This window comes from Cebus imitator, unplaced genomic scaffold (assembly GCF_001604975.1).
Source record: "Cebus imitator isolate Cc_AM_T3 unplaced genomic scaffold, Cebus_imitator-1.0 Scaffold77, whole genome shotgun sequence".
NCBI lineage: Eukaryota > Metazoa > Chordata > Mammalia > Primates > Cebidae > Cebus > Cebus imitator.
Window position 1 is genome coordinate 5,313,857 of NW_016107392.1, and position 20,262 is coordinate 5,334,118.

Consider the following 20,262-nt stretch of genomic DNA (forward strand, 5'->3'; position numbering starts at 1 on the left):
TCACCATCTAATAGTTGAGAAATCTAGTTGGTGTTGTCCTAATTTACATTTACCTAGTTATAAATTTGAAGATTTTGTATGTTTAAAGATCAATTACAGATTTATTTTAAAAAGTGAAAACATGTTGCTAGGGGACAATGACTCAGCCAGCAAGAGCAGAGCTGACTTCAGAGAGACAAAGGCTTGCTGGGGATTTTGTAGGATGGTGCCTATGCTGTGCTGAACAGGGCTTGGTGCAGTACTGATAACTCCAAGGTTGCAGTTAGCTAACTTGCATTTTTCTATCAGCTGATGGTCTAGTGATAAGTTGAGCATAGGAAGATTATGAGTTATTTGTGCAGGAGGGCCATGTGTCCTGGACCATGAAGAAAGGCAGAGTTACAGCTTATCTGCATTCTCTTTTTGTTTCTCCTTGGTCCAGCCCCCCTGACTTCTTTTCTTTAATTAGGACTCCACAATTGTAATTCAGAAAATACTAAAAAGTTAATGGGGAAGATAAGAGCATTTACTATAGGAAAGGGATTTCAAAGTATGCTTGATTTAAAGATTTAAACACAGTAGAAAACGCCTGGGCAACATGGTGAAACTCTGTCTCTACCAAACAAAGAAAATACATAAATTACCTGGGCATGGTGGGTGTGCCTGTGGTCACAGCTACTCAGGAGGCTGAGGTGGGAGAATCGCTTGAGCCTGGGAGGTAGAGGTTGCCATGAGCCAGTATCATGCCACTGCACTCCAGCTTTGGCAACAGAGCGACCCTGTCACACACAAAAAAGGCTAGACACACAATTTAAGAGAAAATACTCAACATGAAAGGGCAAGTGTAATTTAAAAGGACCAGCATAACATAAAGGGACAGTGTTCCAAATATATACTTCTTCAAGAGAAAAAAAGGCAAAAAGAATAAAGAAGTGACTTTTGGCAATCAGGTGGTCAAAGGGAAAAAGAAGGAAAGGTAGATATTTAGGGTTCTTGAAGGCCCAAGTGTAAGAGTTAAAGAGGAAAGAAACATGAAAAGTGACTCAACAGTCAAAAACAGGTTTATTCTAGAGAATAAACCTGAGAGGGGCTTCTGGCCAATTTTGATCAGGAGCCATCTCTCTTATAGACTAAGACTATTTAGGGATTTTTAGGGTGAGAGAGCTTATCACAGTTTGGAATGTTTCTGTGTAGGGGAGAAATTTATGGTGGTGTTGGAATGTCGCTGGCCAGAGGGGAGATTGTCTTGGGGCTGGCATATCTCTGGTCCCGGGGGGAGGGCGGTTTATCTTATGATTGGAATGTTTCTGGTAGGGGATGTCATTTGTAGCTTGTGATCATTCTGACCTTAGCCATTAGGCTGATGCCCTTTGGATTTAGGCAGTTTTTGATTCATTCTGACCTTAGCCATTAGGCTGATACCCTTTGGATTTTGGCAGTTTTTGATTCATTCTGACCTTAGCCATTAGGCTGATGCCCTTTGGATTTAGGCAGTTCTTGATTCATTCTGACCTTAGCCATTAGGCTGATACCCTTTGGATTTAGGCAGTTCTTGATTCATTCTGACCTTAGCCATTAGGCTGATGCCCTTTGGATTTTGGCAGTTTTTGATTCATTCTGACCTTAGCCATTAGGCTGATGCCCTTTGGATTTAGGCAGTTTTTGATTCATTCTGACCTCAGCCATTAGGCTGATGCCCTTTGGATTTAGGCAGTTTTTGATTAAGGTGAACTTTAAAATGGCAGTGCTTGTCCAAGATGGTGATGCTCTTGCCCTGTTACTAAGAACCACAAAATTGAGGTTCTTTTAACCCTTTCACTGTCAATAAAACACACACATATCCCTCCAAAGCCCTGGATTTCCCTAGGCAAAGAAAAGTGTGTCATTAAACTAAGAAACTTGAAAATATCCCAGTATTACTGAAAGTGAACCAAAAGAAAAGTCTATAATGATTGCAGAAAACTGGGAAACAAAATTTCACACAAGTCAATCCTCCAACCTCCCAAACATGAAGCAGCAGAAAATAGTAAAGTTTTCACTCCAAACAGAAATGAATTTGCTCAAATTAGCAATTGCTGATGTGAAAAGCAATTTTGAATTTCACACACCCAAAAACAGGGAAAAATGAAGAGTTCTTTGAACTCAGGGAGGAAATGGAAGAAAAATTTAAAATTACCTCAGAAATGAAACGTAATATGAGATGCACAAGATAGAATAGAGTCAAGTGAAAATTTACTAAAGGCCACTAAAGAAAGAACAACCAATGAAAGTGACCCAAAGAAAGAAGTAATGAGAGTCGGAGGGAAGTAGTAGAAGTGGAAGATGGGAAACAAAGGACAATGTTCATCTTCTCAGTCTCTGAAGAAGAAAAGCAAGATCTAATATTTAAAGCCATTATCCGGGAAAACTTTCCAGAACTAGTAAGAGACTCGCTTCTACAGATTGAAAGGTTCCATTAGGTAACTGGGAATATTAACCTAGGATAATCAACTCTGAGACATACTGTAGTGAAACTATCAGAATTTAAAGTAAAATTATTAAGGCTTTGAGACAAAAAAAGATCAAACAACTTCAAGGGCAAAGGATTCAACTAGCATCAGACTTTTGAAATATCAACATACAAAGTATGGCAACAATGGAGGAGTATTTTAAAAGTACCCAATGAAAGTGTGAGTGACTGATTTTATCTAAGGAAGCTGTCTTCCAAATATTAAGGCTATGGTAAAACAGTTTTCAACATACAGGAGTGTAGGGAATTCTGTACCCATTAGCTCTTTCTGAGGAACTTTCTAGAGGATGAGCCTTATCCAGTCAAATGACATCTGGGAAAACTTCATTGAAAAGACTGATGGTAAGCATTTTAAAATATAAAAATGTTTATGTGAGAGCAAAACAGTGGAAATGAGTGTGGAAGACTAATTTAAAAATATTATATGCTGACAAAGAATTTGATGATAATATGACAAAGAAATACTATGATGAAAAAATGGGAGAAGAAGGGATAGGAAAAGAGTAAAATAGAAAAACCTTGTTGTACAGTCAACAGGTGGGTGCTACAGAATACTGGGGAAAAATCCTATTAATACTGACATAGTAAAATAAATGAGAAAATGAGATGACTAAGGTCATCATAAAAGGGTTTAATTACAAAGGAATTCAGAGGAAAAAAACCACAAGTCTTCCTAACTACCAAAATGTAAAATATAAAGGCAAAGAATATGTATCTCTTAGAGACAGAAGCAGTAAGTATAATACCTATCTTTATTGATTATTATGATAGAGCCAAAATCAAGTGTATCAGTTATAACAGTAATCATGAATAGGCTTAATCCATATGCTAAAAAAAAAAATTCAGTTTGGCTTACAAACAAAACAATACTGTATGCAAGAGACACACTTAAAGTCATACAGAGAGGCAGAAAACAAAGGGACAGACAAAATTTTAACGGGAAAATGGAAACAGAAACAAAGTAAAGTAGATGCCAGGCAAACTGGAACTCAAGGCTAAAAGCATTAAATGTGACAAAGAAGGACACTTTGTAATGATTAAAGCCACAATCGACAGTGGAAATATATTACTGGTATATATGAAGAGATACTACCACAACAACCTTTATGAAGCAAAAACCATGGAGATGTAGAGAGATACTCTAGAGACACATGAATAATGTATTTTATTAGCTCACTTTTAGTCCAAGAGAGATAAAGTAGATAAATAAATAGGGAATATACAGTCTAAGTAACCTAGAGTAGATCTTTTGTAGATATGTCAAGTGCTTCACCTTTATAGTAGAGAATACACATTCTGAAGTACCCTGAGCACATTCAGAAAAATTCATTGTTAGAGGACAAAGAAAACATCAATAATTCCCACAAAGTAGAAATATTATAAACCACATCTCTAATCACAGTACAGTAAAACTAGAATTTGTTGATAGGAAAAGAACCTTCCATCAGAATACTTTAAAATCTGTTATTTCTGGATAAAAGAGGAAAAGCAAACTTAAATTTAACGGAATTTTGGGGGAAAAAAGGCGAATCACCACATAAACTATAATCAGGATGACTATAGTTAATGATTATTTATTATGTATTTTCAAATAGCTCATGGAGAGGATTTTGAATGTTCTCAATACAAGAAATAATAAATGTTTGAGGAAATAGATATGTTAATTACCCTGATTTGATAACTATACATTGTATGTATCAAAACATCACAAGGTACCCATAAGTATATACAATTTTGTGTCAATTAAGAATAATTTAAAAGATCTAGATGGTGAATTAAAACTGTGATCAAAGAAAAACTCATTGCAGTAAATACCTTTTATCAATGAAAAAGAAAGAATAAAAAAGAATTAAATTCTTAACTCAAAACAACTAAAGAACAACAAAGAAATTCAATATAAAGCACATAATAGGAATTAATATAGATGAAAACAGAAATTAATGAGGAAAAAATAGAAAAACACATCTAATTATTAAAATCCTGTTTTTGAAAAAATTAACAAAATAAATAAACCATAAGCTAAGTTGGTGAAAAAAAGGAGAAAGCATAAGTATGCAAAATAAATGACAAGGGGTAAATAATGATTGAAACAGAAGAAATGTAAAAATCTAAGACAAATTTATAGTTTCTGAAATAAATTTGAAACCTAAGTGGAGTGGATAATTTCTTAGGCAAACACAGGTTTTCAAAAAAGATCCTATTTTTTTTTTTTTAATGGGGAAACAGTAGAGGCATTTCCACTAAAATCAGGAACCAAGGCAAGGATGTTCAGTATCTTCACCTCTATTCAATATTTTACTAGAGGAATTTAGCCATGCAGTTAGACAACAGAAACCAATTTTAAGCATAAGAATGGGTTAACAAAGAAGTAAAACTACCTGTTTTTAGATAATGTGATTGAATACCTAGGAACCCCAGATAGTCCGTGATAAAATGAACTTAAACAATAGAAGAATTTAGTGGGATAGCACAATATCAAATTCATGTGTAATAATCAGTAGTCTTATTTCTCAAAAGAATATATACAAACAGCCAACAAACATTGAAAAATGTCCAGCATCTCTAATCATCTGGGAAAAGGAAATTAAAACCACAGTGAGATACCACCTTATTTCTGCCAGAGTGGCCATAATTAAAAAGTCAAAAAACAAGAGATGTTGTTGTAGATGTGGTCAAAAGGGAACACTTTTACACTGATGATGGGAATATAAATTAGTACAACCATTATGGAAAACAGTATAGAGATTCTTTAAAGAACTAAAAGTAGACCTGCCATCCGACCCAGCAATCCCGTTACTGGGTATCTACCCAAAGGAAAAGAAGTCATCATATGAAAAAGACACATGCACATGCATGTTTATAGCAGCACAATTCACAATTGCAAAGACATGGAACCAACTTAAGTGCCCATCAGTCAACAAGTGGATAAAACAATGGTGTGTGTATACACCATGGAATATAGCCATAAAAAGGAAAAAAAGAATGTCTTTTGCAGCAACTTGGATGGAACTGGAGACCATTATTTTAAGTCAAATGACTTGAATGAAAAACCAAATATCATATGTTTTAACTTATAAGTGGGAGCTAAGCTACAAGGACACAAAGGCATAAGAATGACATAATGGACTTTGGGGACTCAGAAGGGGAAGGTTCAGAGGAGGCGAGGGATAAAAGACTACGTATTGGGTACAGTGTGCACTGCTTGGGTGACAGGTACACTAAAATTTCAGAAATCACCACTAAAGAACTTATCCATGTAACCGAAAACCACCTGTACCCCAAAAACTATTGAAATTAAAAATTTTTTTAATCAATTGTTTTCATAGAAACAGCAGATAGAGGACATAATAGTAGACATAACCCCATTTGCAACAACAATCAAAAAGATTAAACACTTAGGAACAGATTTGATGATTAATGTACAAAACAGAAAAAATGTTAAGCCCCTTACTCTTGTCTGAATATTTATGTCCCCCAAAATATATATTTTGAATTTCTAACCTCCAAGTTCATGGTGTTGGGAAGTGAGGCCTTTGGGGGGCTGATTAGGTCACGAGGATGGAACCTTTGGGATTGAGATTAGTGTCCTTAGGAAAAGACTACAGAGAGCTGGCTAGTTTCTTCCACAGCAGGAAGAGATGCCTTCTGAACCAGGAAACAGGACCTTGCCAGACACCAGATTTGCCAGTATCTTGATCTGGGACTTCCTAGACTCCAGAATTGTGAGAAACAAATGTCTACTGTTTATAAGCAACCTAGTCTATAGTATTTTGTTGTAGCAACCCAAATAGACTAAGATACTCCTGAAAGACTCAAAGTATACTTAAACAAATGTAAAGATATCTTGTTTTTTGAAAAAAAATTTTTTTTTTTTTTTCAATTTTTTTCTTTGAGACAGGGTCTCATTATGTTGCCCAGGCTGTCCTCAGACTCCTGGGTTCAAGCGGTCCTCCCACCTCAGCCATCTGAGTAGCTGGGACCGTTAAGCATGCATCACCATGCCCAAAGTTATTGCCTGTTTATTAATAGGCCAACTCAACATGAGAAAAGTTTTACTCCTCCCTGAACTAATTTATAAATTCAGTGGAATCCCAGTGAAAATACCAACAGACCATATTATGGAGTTAGGCAAGTTGGTGCTAAAGTTCATGTGGATAAAATAATATAACAATAGCTGGGAAATCACTGAAAAAGGAAAGCTGTGAGGAATGGGGTGGGAGGGGGAAGCTAGCCCTACTTAGTCAGTAAGTCTAAGACCCGTACAGTTTAAACAGCGTGGTACTGGCACATGAACAGACCAATAGACTGTGGAATAAAATTGTGTGGTGAGTCTGTAATGTGGTCACCTTGGTCAGACTGATCTATGTTTTTCAGATACAATCTGATACAAATAGAAAGTACAGAATGAGACCCAAATACATAGGGAAATTTCGTGTAGTGGCATACTGTTTAATAAGGTGGCATCTCTAGTCGTTGGGATAAACATGTACCTTTTAATATATGATGCTAGAACAATTAAATAACCACTTGGAAAAAGATAAAATTAGATTCATATTTCCTATCATACACATAAGTAAACTCCATATCAGTAATGCATATAAATTTTTAAAAAATAAAACCATGCATGTAATAGAAGAAAAGATGGATGTATTCCCCTTTAACCTTACTGTAGAGAAAAGCTCTGTTAATTATGACCAAAATTTTAGAGGCGATAAAATAAAAGGTTGATAAATTTTACTACTTAAAAAAAATTTAATTACACGTCAAAACCAACATAAAATGTAAAATGAGCAAGGGGTTTTTAGTAGGTCCAAGTTGTGGTACAAATAGCTATTCTTGGTTATTGTAATGGAATCCCATATGACCTTGCCATTTTATTTTATTTATTTTTATTTTAATATTTATTTTATTGATTTTATTGCAAAAACAGCATGGCACTGGACTCAGGACTATGAGATCCAACAGTTTTACTACATTATGTTTCACCCGGGAAACATATTGAGTGCTCAGCTAAGGTACTAGGTTGGGGATGGGACCCTGTGAGGCTGGGGGATTTTCCTCTGGGATGCAGCCTATGCATTAGATTGATGGCCTGTGTATGGTGCTATTACCAATAAATACAATATGTAGGTCCAGGAATCAAGAGATAGAAGTAGGACAGGCCCCTCTCACCCTCACGCACAGTAACCCACTTATAGAATCTGCATCTGCTATGGTTTTAATGTTTCTGTCCTGTCAATTCATGTTGAAACTTAATTCCTAATGCAGTAGTATTAAGAGGTAAGGCCTTCAGGAGATTGAGTACATCATAAAGGCTCTGCCCTCATGAATGGGATTAATGCCCTTATAAAAGAGGCTTCGGAGAGCTGCCTTCCTCTCTTCTGCCACCTGAGGACGCCTAGATGGCACCATCTGTGAGGAATGGGACCTGCACCAGACACCAAATTTGCTGGCTCCTTGATCTTGAACTTCCCAGTCTCCAGAACTATGAGCAAATACATTTCTGTTCTTTATAAATTACCCAGTACAAGGTATTTTGTGATAACAGCTGGAATGGACCAAGACAGCATCCCATCTGCACCCTAAATGTGGGTTCAAGACCCTAGTTCCTGGGTCCAGTGTTTTTCAGGAGTAAAAGGACAGAAGCATTTAACTCATTAGCTCTTGATTCTGGTTGGTTGAGGATTATCTTTAGCACAGAAATACCCCACACTTCTGGATTATTTATGTCTGAGTGACACCTTGGCAACCACAGGCAGCTGACACTCCCATGTCAGAGAAGCCAGGGCCACAAACTGACTCAGTTTGCATATTTGGAATAATGATCACTGTTAGGTCACTTTGGATTCTTCATTCTAGTGAAGGTAAGGAAGGGTGCTACCATCCTCCTAGAAGTCATTGATCTTGATTCCTATCAGGAATGGTGTATAATGGTGCAGAAAGCACTCTGTCTAGATTTCATGGTATTCACTGGAGTATATTTTGATGCTTTCTTGGCTCTGACAGTGGTGGTAGGGATAGAGAACAACCAGTGATTCAATCAGGGTACGCCCAACACAGGGCTCACATCCTTTGGAATAAAGGTGTGAGTCAGCTCCTGGATAAGTAGCCAAAACTAGATGAGGTGCTAGCTAGCAGGGAGGGAAATGTAGAATGGGTGGTTATAGGAAGGAGGTGATTAATGTCAATTATGTCCTTGGAATTATTGTAGCAGCAAGGATTGAACCATGTTCCACTCACCTTCCTTTTAGTCTTTTGTAGAAATAGTGACTGCTATCGTCTTGAAGCCTCCATGATAGATTAGACTTAATGGAGGACATGAACAAATTTGAGGGGTGGAAAGGGTAGACTGTATTGGACGCTTCTTTTGAGCCACTTAACATGGTCTTAGGCCTTACTTTGATTCTAGCTGTGGCATGATGAGCATTTCTGTGTGGGGCTCAGCTCACTTGCATTGTTATTGCCTTATTTCAAGTATGCACTGAGGGTTTTTCGCCTACTCAGATTCACTTTCAGTTCACACATGTACTCCTCAGAAGTATGAGGGAGTTAATACTCTGGGGTTAACATTCAGCAAGGGGCTAACAGTTAGTGGTTCTGAGATGTATTTCATAAGGCTCCTCAGAAGATTGCTCATTAAGTAACCAATTGCCAGCACCAGTGGCCCACTCAAAAAAAGGTCTTTATATTGTTTTTACATCCTTCCCTGTTCATTTCCCTGTTATTCACTTCTCCCTCTGAACACCTTCCCAAATAAACTCTCTTTATGCAAGCCTTTGTTGTCAGGACAGTTAAAGGTGTGACAGAGGTATAGAACCTGGGTTGGCAAACTGTGATCCTTGGCCAAAACCATGTAAATGAAGTGTTTTTGTTTTTTGTTTTTAATTTGAGATGGAATGTCACTCTGTCTCCCAGGCTGGAATGCAGTGGCATCATCTTGGCTCACTGCAGCCTCCACCTCCTAGGTTCCAGTGATTCTCTTGCCTCAGCCTCCCAAGTAGCTGAGGTTACAGGTGCGCATCACCATGCCCAGTTAACTTTTTGTGTTTTTAGTAGAGACAGTGTTTCACCATGTTGGCCAGGCTGGTCTTGAGCTCCTGACCTCAAGTGATCTGCCCACCTTGACCCCCCAAAATGCTGGGATTACAGGCATGAGCCACCATGCCTGGCCATAAATAAAGTTATATTGGAACACAGCCACACCTATTTCTTACTGTATTGTGTATAACTGCCACTGTGCTGTAGCTACAGAATTGAGTAGTTATGAGGAGGTCATATAACCTGTAAAGTCTAAAATATTTACAAACACTCTTTCAGAATAAGTATGCCATTCCTGTGCATTAATTTCCCAGTGCTGCTGTAATAAGTTACCACAAACTTAGTAACCTAACAAATCTGGTGATTTAAAACAACACAAATTATTTTACAGTTCTGGAGACTAGAAGTTTAAAATCAGTTTCACCCGGCTAACATCAGAGTATAGGCAGAGCTGGTTCCTTTTGTAAGCTCTAGGGGAAAATCTGTTTTCTTGCCTTTTCTAGCTTCCTAAGGCTATCTGCATTCCTAGAATCCTAACTCCCCCTCCAATCATTCCAGTCTCTTGATTCATTGTCACATATACTTCCTGTGTCAAGTTTCCCTCTGCCTTGCTATTATGGGGATACTTGTGGTTATATTTAGGGCTCACCCAGATAATTCAATTTATTCTCCCCATCTCAGTGTCTTTAACTTAATCAAATCTGCAAAGTACCTTTTGCCACATAAGGTACCTTTACAGGTTCTAGAGAATAGGACTTTGATGTCTTTGGGGTCCATTATTTAGCTTACCACAGGCTTCCATCTGGTCCCTAAGGATTTACATCCATCCTACATGCAAAATACATTCACCATATTATAATCATCTTCCAAGATCTAAGCCAATTGCATGAACTAAGGTCCAAAGTCTCATTAAATATCGTAACTCAATTGCATGAACTCAGGTCCAAAATCTCTTTAAATATCATAGCTCAAAAGTCCCAAATCTCATCATCTAATCATCTAACTCCAGTATAGGTGAGTTTCTGGGTATGATTTGTCCTGAGACAGAATTCTTCTCTTTGTTTATGAACCTGTGAAACTAGAAAACAAGTCATATGTCCCCGAAATACTGTGGTGGGGTAGGCATAGAATAACAATTATATACATTCCCATTTGGAAAAGGAGACGATGGGAGGAAAGAAAGGAGTCACTAGCACCAGACAATTTTTAAATGTAATCAAGTGGACTTTTAGGTTTCAAGAGTTGGAAATAACCCCTGTGACACCCAGCTCCACTCTATGAGCCAGAGGATTGTGTAGGTATTGTGTATGGCTCCTTTTATGCTACAGATGCTACAGCAACCAAATTGAGTGGCTGTGGGGTGGTCACATAGCCTGCAAAGCCTGAAATTTTTACTAGATTGTTCCCTGTCAGAATGTATGTTTGTTGAGGTCAGGAATCTTTGTCTCTTTTGCTTACTGAAGTATCCTAAATGTCTGGAACAGTGTCTGACATATAATAGACACTCATTGAAATGCTGAACTAAAAGAAAAAGATTAAAGCCATTTAATAGAGATGAGGGGGCAAAACTTTTGACATTGCTGAAGTAGTAACCCTATTTATAGATAAAGAAAACATTAAAAATTAGAAGAACTTTTAAAAACGTATCTACGTATTAAAATAGCATACTGTATTCAAACAAAAAATTGTAACAGAATGACTAACACCAAGATGCATCTTGGTTAACTTGTACTGTGGAGAGAAACAAATAATTTTTAAGACTTCTGGCAGAAAAAGCTAGTCATTTAAAAGCGAGAAAAACCAAGTCTGACTTCAGCCATGCATGGCAGTTTTCAGTGTCAGAAAAGAATGGGGACAGTGTCTGCAAAATTTTAAGAAAAAGAACATGTGATACCAGAATAATACAGCTAAGCAAATTGTCATTCAAGTACAGGGACAACAAGCAGACTTCCACACTGGAAAGAATTCAGGGACCATAACACTTAGGAGCTTTTCTTCAAAAGTAAAATTAAACATTGAAGTTATATTAATCCAAAAGTTAAAAGAGTGAATTCTGTAATACAAGGGTTACAGGAAATGAATTAGCAGTGAGCATTGAATTTATTCAGTAATAGAAGTAAGGTTAAACTACTGTAGGAATTGTGAGTCAAGATACAAATCTATGATAATACAAAAAAATACAAAAATTTAGAGATACACGGTAGGGCAGATGAGAGAGGAGAAAGCTTATGTGCATTATTTATTTATTGTATTTTGTTTTTATAGCTTAACTATTTTATCTGAAGTTTTATGGCAGCCATAAAAAGAACTAAATTAGAGTGTAAATCTCCCAGATTTCAGAAAGAAAACACATACACTTAGGAAAACAAAACACATTCTTACATCTGTATTGTCCAATAAGATAGCTATTAGATACATGTGGCGGTTATAGTGAACATTAATTGAAGTTACCTAAAATTAAAAATTTAGTTCATTAGTCATGCTAGGTGTATTTCAAGGGCTTGTTAGCCACATGTAGCTTGTGGCTACTATATTGAATGATGTGGAACAATTTTCATCATTGCAGAAAGTTCTGTTGGATGACACTGTCTTATAGGAAACAAAGGAAGTATTAAAAATAGAGATCTAACACAAATTTACAGAATTAACACCGAACATTGCTTATTAAAAGAAATACAGATTAGTTTAAAAATAAAATACAACTAACTATATGTGCTACATATTGTGATGTATATAAAACAAGGTGAAGCACAATTTGAATATAAAAGGATGGGTGAAAGTGTATAAGGCAAACACTGCTGAAAGGAGGCTTGGGTGAAGGTATTAATGTTAGAAAATTGAATTAAATGCAAAAAGTTTTGAATGAGACAGAAATGAGGTACTTTATAAATATCCAAAATGAGGAGAAACTGTCATGAATTATTATTAATTAATGTAGCATCAAAGTACATACAAAGTACAAAAATCAAAAAATATAAATAGGAACAAAATAGTATCAGCCCTTGTTATAAAAAGAAGGAAAAACCTAAGGGTGTAAAGGATATGAATAATGTACTTGACACAGATTAATGACTACTTATGAAAACCTTACCTTTATAGTAGAAAAGTCACCTTTACAAATGTTCATTGAACACTTACAAATTATTCAACATTCAGCTCCTGAAAACTCCTTAATTCCAGAAAGTGGAAATAGAGACTTATCCTGTCATTACAATGCAATCGATGATACATTTATTTTTGAGAAGAAAATGAACAGATAGTACCCAGATATGTCAAAATAGAAAAATAAAAAGAAAAACCTCAACTTTTGGGCCAGTGTGTAAGTGAAAATTGAAATTACAGAATATTTTAAAATCTGATGATGAAAACCTATTACTTCAAATGAAGCTATGCTCAGAGGAAAATTCATAGCCCTTGCCACTTAAATTACTGAATGTTCAGCTAGTTCATAGAATTTCTTGGAAATATGGAAAAATAAGCTTGCATCTGACAGAACCAGAAAGAGTGCATCAGGGAAAAATCCCCATGCTACAAAACGTTTTAAGTGCAGGATGCTTCTAAGCAAAATGTCTTTTTTTTTTTTTTTTTTTTTTGACATAGGGTCTTACTCTGTCACCCAGGCCGGAGTGCAGTGGCACCATCTCAGCTTACGGCAACCTCTGCCCCCCAAACTCAAGCAGTCCTCTTACCTCAGCCTCCCAAGTAGCTGGGACTACAGGCATATGGCATATGCCGCCACGCCAGGCTAATTTTTGTATTTTTTTGTAAAGATGGGATTTTGCCGTGTTTTCCAGGTTGGTCTCGAACTCCTGGGCTCAAGTGATCCTCCCACCTTGACCTCCCAAAGTGCTGGGATTACAAGCATGAGCTACTGCATCTGGCGAAATTACTTTTCTAATTGAAAAAAGAAAAAAATTGAAGGACTATCAGTCAAAACTTTTTCCTCTTGGTGTCCTAATGGAGTCAGAGTTGCAAGTAATTATGTGAGAAGAGTTGAGTTGCAAGTAAATTTGGATTATGTGAGAGGAAGTGAAGAGATTGACAATCAGTTTAAGGGGTAGTATAAATGCATGAGGCACAAAAGAAGGGAGGGTAAAAGGTTAAAAACCACTCTAAAGCCTGGACATGGAATTTTGTAGCTCAGTTCACACCTCTGCCTGTTTTTGAAGCTCAGCAGGAAGATCTAAAGCCATTGATAATTTTAGAAAGCTATGTCAAGGAGAGATACGTCATGAGTTAATTATTTTTGTTGATTTCTTTTCAAAAGTTATGTCTAGTCTGATGGAATTTTAGGATTGGGGCATATGTCAGACTAGGGCTTTTTATTCCATTGTCCTTAGTTTATTTTTTTATGCCAATTATCAGTATCTAAAATTATGGGGAAGGGGTTGTTTTGTTTATGTGATTATCTTTCTTCCTCCTAGAATGTAAGTTCCATGAAGGCAAAGGACTTTTGCCTTTTGCTAATTTTGCTCATTGCTATATTCTTGAGTTAGAACAGTTTTCTACACAGTAGTCTTAGCATATATACAAAGAATATGCCCCATAAATATTTGTTGAATCAGTAGCTGCATTAAGATAATTATGGGACAATTGGAAATTGGCTAGGGGTAAACTCCATGGGAGAGATTTTAATTGATCTGATGTTAACCAATTTGATTTTTCTTAGTCTGACTAAGGACATGACTGGAAAAGAAGATGTATACCGAGGCCCAGCCATCAGGGCTCTCTGCAGAATCACTGATGTAAGTTCTCTGTTTCACTGAGTTATCAAATGAAACACTCTGCTTATCTGTGAGTGGCCATGTAGATTGAGTAGGATTTCCTAGTCTGACTTTGTGAATCTTCAGTATTAGAGAAATATGATCACCAGAAAGGCTTTTGTGGCTCCAGGCTTTCTTTTTTCTTCAGATTTTTTTCCTTTCATTTATTTATGTTAGTCCATTTTCTCACTTTATTTGCCCTCTTGAACTGTTGTGGTGAGGGTACATTGCTTGCAGGAAACAAAAACCCATTCAAATTTATCTGAAAAGAAAAAGCTTTATTATAGGACACAAATCTCTCAGAATTTGAGGTAAAGCTTACAACTAGACCAGTGCAAGAAATTGGGCAGCTTTAAGAATTCAACAGCAAATTTTTTTTTTCTTTTTTGAAGTCTTGCTCTTTTGCCCAGGCTGGAGTACAGTGGCGCGATCTTGGCTCACTGCAACCTCTGCCTCCCGGGTTCAAGTGATTCTCCTGCCTCAGCCTTCCAAGTACTGGGATTACAGGCACCCACACCACACCTGGATAATTTTTGTATTTTTAGTAGAGATGGGGTTTCACTATGTTGGCCAGGCCATTTACTGTGGTGATCCATCATGTATGAGACACAGGCCCTCTCGTTCAAATATTTAAGAGAGAGAATCTGATTAGCCAGCAGTAGGCCAGTAGCTTGTATCCACCTGTGTCTGAGTCAGGTGGTTAACGTTGATCCAGTTCCTTGTATCTGGAGAGATGAGGTCATGTTGTTAGGCTGTCTCTTTCTGAAAACTCTGAGAAGGAAGGGCAGGCCAGGCATTACCAAGCAAATTGAATAATAGCTATATACTCATGCTTGGTTTTATTTTAGGTGTATGTTTGTAACCTTCTCAAGTTTTAAAAGTTGAGCAGGACCACATTATACATCTGGTAAATCTGGATCTTAAAAGGAGTAATAGAAATGCCTTAATATTTTTTGCTGCACTATTGTTTTCTTGTGGTTGTTTTTATTTATTTTTAGCCTTAAATTGGTAGCGGCGTGAGACGTGACCATGCTAGTGCTAGCAATAAAACTCTTTTTTTCATCTGAATATTGCTCTTAGTCATTTTGCTCATCTTTATCTGCCACCACCTCCCCAGTGCTTTTTCCCACTTAAAGCTAAAAAGAACTGCATTTCCAGAGGATTTCATGTTGAGGGCTCACTATAGTAGTATACTATATATTTAATTATTGATATAGCTAAGATAATCAGAGATTACATTTGATTTTTAGGACTCTCTGGGATCTGTGTGTAATATGTGCCCTTCACATAGAGGAATCTTCATAACTTCAAAAGCAGGCAAAGTACTATATTTCCAGAGGATTTCACATTGAGGGCTCACTATAGTAGTATGCTATACATTTAATTATTGATATAGCTAAGATAATCAGAGGTTACATTTGATTTCTAGGACTCTCTGGGATCTGTGTGTAATATGTGCCCTTCACATAGAGGAATCTTCATAACTTCAAAAGCAGGCAAAGTACTATATTTCCAGAGGATTTCACATTGAGGGCTCACTATAGTAGTATGCTATACATTTAATTCTTTATATATCTAAGATAATCAGATATTATATTTGATTTCTAGGACTCTGGGATCTATGTGTAATATGTGCCCTTCACATAGAGGAATCTTCATAACTTCAAAAGCAGGCTCCATCTGCCTATAGGAATTTCTTTATAACATATCTGATCGGTTCAGCCTTTACTTGTGCATTTCTTCCAAACTGAGATTCTACATTTTGAGACAGTTTATTTCATCATTGAACAGTTATTCTTCTTTACATATAATCTTAAATATTCTTTCCTAAAGCTTCAACTTAGTTGTTTGGGTTCTACCCTTTGAGATATTGTTACTGCATTACCTTTTATTGCATTCTAAATATTTGCACAGAAACAAATACATGATTGGTTTTTGAAAATTATTTTGAAGCATTAATAGTAATTTTGCATAAAAATGTTTTTTCTCAACAGTTTTTTCTTTTTGTATGTTATTAGGGAACAATGTTGCAAGCCATCGAAAGATACATGAAGCAGGCCATTGTGGATAAAGTTGCCAGTGTATCCAGTTCAGCACTGGTATCTTCCCTAGTAAGTGGGCAAGCATCTTCCTAGTTCTTATGGATGGTACAGTTTCTGGTTGCAAAAACAAAGTATCACTATGATTCTCTCACAAATGAGACAGTTAAAAATACGTATATACCTCTATTACTTTATCCAAGTTTGTTTTATCTAGAGATGGGGTTCCCATCCCAGGGCTTCAGTGGCCTGTTAGGAACGGCTGCACAGCAGGAGGTAAGCGGCAGGCAAGCCAACATTAATTACTGCCTGAGCTCTGCTCCCTATCAGATCAGCAGCGGCATTAGATTCTCATAGGAGTGCAAGCTCTATTGTGAGCTGCACATGTGAGGAATCTAGGTTGCTGAGGGATCTAGATTGCCAACTCTATATGAGAATGTAGCTGATGCCTGATGATCTGAGGTGGAATGGTTTCATCCAAAAACTATCCCCCCGCCCTCTGTCAGTGGAAAAATTGTCTTCCATAAAACCAATCCCTGGTACTAAAAAGGTTGGAGATTGCTGATCTAGAGGATCATTGAAGAATTAAAAACATAAAATTGTCATATGTTTGAAAGATTTTAGAAATTTGAAAGTTATGTTGTACACATAATAAAAGAGGGGTAAGTATGGGGTATGGGACAGGGAATAAACCTAGGGCCCTTTTATTTAAAATCTTCTTTATGACCTGCATTTATGACTTCTACTACTTGTCTCTTTGTCCTCTGCCTTTTCTGGTGCCCTTTGTCTACGTGTATCTTTCAGAGTTTCCTGCCCCACTTCTGAATTTCCTCCCAGGAAGTAGTCTTTTTTTTAGTAATTTTTTTCTTTCAGTTTTTCAACAGAACACAATTTATACATTAAAACCTATCACATTGCATTTGATTAATGTCAGTTACATATGTGTGAATGAGTAAGCCATCTAAATCACAAGAGTTTCTGATTCTGGAAGATAATTGGTTGAGTTTCATAGCAGAGAGTATACTAATACTCTTTTTCTTTCTTCCAGGGGAGTTTCCTAGAAGTAAAGCTTGTCATGATAATGTTATTTAAGCACCATCCTCATCCTGTTCTTCCTCTTTCATTACTTCCTTTTACACATCTCTATATACTCACTATTGTAAAGGGTATAGGAGAAAATACTTAGGATTTATCAGTTGCCCCAGCAATAGAGACATGAAATAGACTTATAAGAGCTACACAGTTTTCTTTCTCCTGGGAAATGTCTGTTAGTGATTTTCCAAGAAAACTAACTCATGTTTCTAAGTTTCTAGTGACCATGCATTATTCATTCTCATTTTTCTCCCTGTATTTAGCACATGATGAAGATAAGTTATGATGTGGTTAAGCGCTGGATCAATGAAGCCCAAGAAGCTGCATCAAGTGATAATGTTATGGTCCAGGTACTGCCATTTAATCACATTAGCTTATGTCTCAGGATCAGCATTCTTTAAACTTGTATTTTAGGGGAAGTATATTGAGTCCTTAGATGAGCATTAACTAAAGGAAAATTAAGCAGCTACTAGAATGTATACGAAATAGGAATCTTACTAATTATGATTACTGCCCCTCACGTGTTTCATAGAAGCTGGATGACGCTTTGTAGGAATATTTGGGAAAGATTGTTAAATTCAGTAGTAGATTGAGATGATCATTGCAGTCTTTTAATTGAAAAATAATTTGTGTAAGAAGATACTCAACTCCAAGTTCTGAGGCCTTGATTATAGACATTATAAAAATAATGAGGAGCAGCTTTTACTTAATGAAACTTTGAAACCCTTTTGTCAAAAAGAGCTTTTGATATTTATTAGGTTATTCTTTATTAAGAGGAACAAGGTTAAATTCTTAGATGGAAATTTTATGTAAAGTACCCCATTTTATTTGAGAGGGTGTTTATGCCCTCTTGATGTTTACAACTTCTATGGTAGCATATTCAGTTATAGGAAACAGAGTAGTCGTTTTTCCCTTAGGAAGCACTTTTGTTCTCTTGACTCTGATCATATGTTTTTATACAAAGCGTCAAGATAATGACACTCATAGCCTGCTTTAGGAAATTAATCCTTTAATTACTAAAGTGGCCACAGATGATGTAAAGCCACTCATAGAGACAGATAACACCAGTAAAGCCTTAGACCTGTGAGCATGTGTCCTGAGGATGCATGAGCCAGTGTTGAACCTGCTAGGACCATCTTCAGATTGTATGTCACCTCCTTTATACGTGTCCAGTCTGAATTTACAACTTCTAAATTAGAAACTATTATCCTTTTCGTCTTGCCTTTGTTTAGTTCAGTGTGAAAAAGATATTCTATTTGTGTACATTGGACTTGGGTATTTAAAAAAAATCTTTAATTTAATTCCATGTGATTCTATTTTTGTGTAAATATTTTGTCATCTTTCTAATCCATGTGCTACCTTCTTCTTCATGTTCTTTAGTACCATGCATTGGGAGTCCTGTATCACCTGAGAAAGAATGATCGACTTGCTGTTTCCAAGATGTTGAATAAGTTTACTAAATCTGGTCTCAAGTCACAGTTTGCTTACTGCATGCTGATCCGAATTGCCAGTCGCTTACTAAAAGAAACTGAGGATGGGTAGGTGTATTCTCCTAAACTTGAGTTATTTTCTATTTGCAAGTTAATATACCTTAGAGTTTGTTTCCTTCATGAATATTTTTTGGGCAGTGCTGACTTTACAGATGAATTTGATGTTTTTTAATTTAAAACAATTATAGAATTTCAAGTAACATTTTTTTTGCCTTAATATATGCTCTTGTATGTGTACTTTATTAATAGTACATTAACAGACTGATATTGAACAAAAAATATGCATTAATCAGAAGATATGTAGATAATTAAATATGAAAGTTGGAAGGGACATTAAGAATTACTCCATCTATCCCTTTTATTTTTATAAAAGAGAATGTTGAAGTACTATATTTAGTAATTTGCCCAACATCATTCTGCAAGTTTGAGGCACATATGACTTACCAAGTATACTTTAGGAGCCTTTTGAAGGCTAGGAAAGAGTAGGAAAGGGAGAGATCTTTTGAGGTGTATAATCTGGGGATGGATCTAGGGAGCAAAAAAGACCCCTTCCCCAGCCTGAAAGGTTTACAGCTGAATTCCAAAACAAAGATTTCTTATGTGGCCTGGGAAACGGAGATGTCACACAGAGAAAGAGCTCTAGAATCTGCCTCTACTACTAAAGCCCTACTGAAAGGGGAAGCCTGTTCTGTTTCTCAGATCATTTGTAAACAGCAGATAACTGAATCTAATTAAAGCTGCAGCAAAGTCCTGACCCAGATCAACTATTAGCTGCTAAAAATGAAAAAGGGCCTGCACTTTTCTAATGATAAGTATTATTTACATCAGTCTCTACTGCACCTTTACAAGCAGTGTCTAGCAAACAGTCAGAAAAGACAGAGGCAGGGACATGCGACCCATAAACAAGAAAAGCAGTCAGTAGAAGCCAATTTACAGATGACCAAAATATAGAAATCAAAAGGCAGTGACTTTACAAATTAGTAGGCAGTGACTTTTAAACAACTTTTGTAAAGTGAACACTAAAGCTGTTTTGTAAAGTGAACTTTTGTAACTTTTGTAAATTACATCTTTCCACTAAAGAGTAGAAAAGATGGACAAAATGTGTAAATGGGTAAGGAATGTAATAGATACATAGAAACTAGAAAAAAAATCTTGAACCAAAAAATACAATGTCAAAAATAAAAATTATTTGAAGCACTTAATAGCAGATTGGACACAGTGGAAAAAAAGTTAGAGAACTTGAAGACAAGTCAGTAGAAATTGTCCAAACTGAAGTATAGGGAGAAAAATAAGAAAATAAAAGAGTAGAGTATCAGAAACCTAGGGAATATATCAAAAAGTCTGATACTTGT

At 36.4% G+C, this 20,262-nt stretch overlaps 1 protein-coding gene across 1 annotated transcript in view; it reads left to right on the top strand.

The window, feature by feature from the left end:
• COPG2 (COPI coat complex subunit gamma 2) overlaps positions 1-20,262 on the top strand; it is a 140,357-nt gene that overhangs the window by 33,749 nt on the left and 86,346 nt on the right. Inside the window, exons 6-9 of the mRNA XM_017532534.2 lie at positions 14,196-14,271; positions 16,308-16,400; positions 17,684-17,770; positions 18,801-18,958. Of these exons, the coding sequence (XP_017388023.1) occupies positions 14,196-14,271; positions 16,308-16,400; positions 17,684-17,770; positions 18,801-18,958 (414 nt within the window). The remainder of the gene's footprint in view (positions 1-14,195; positions 14,272-16,307; positions 16,401-17,683; positions 17,771-18,800; positions 18,959-20,262) is intronic.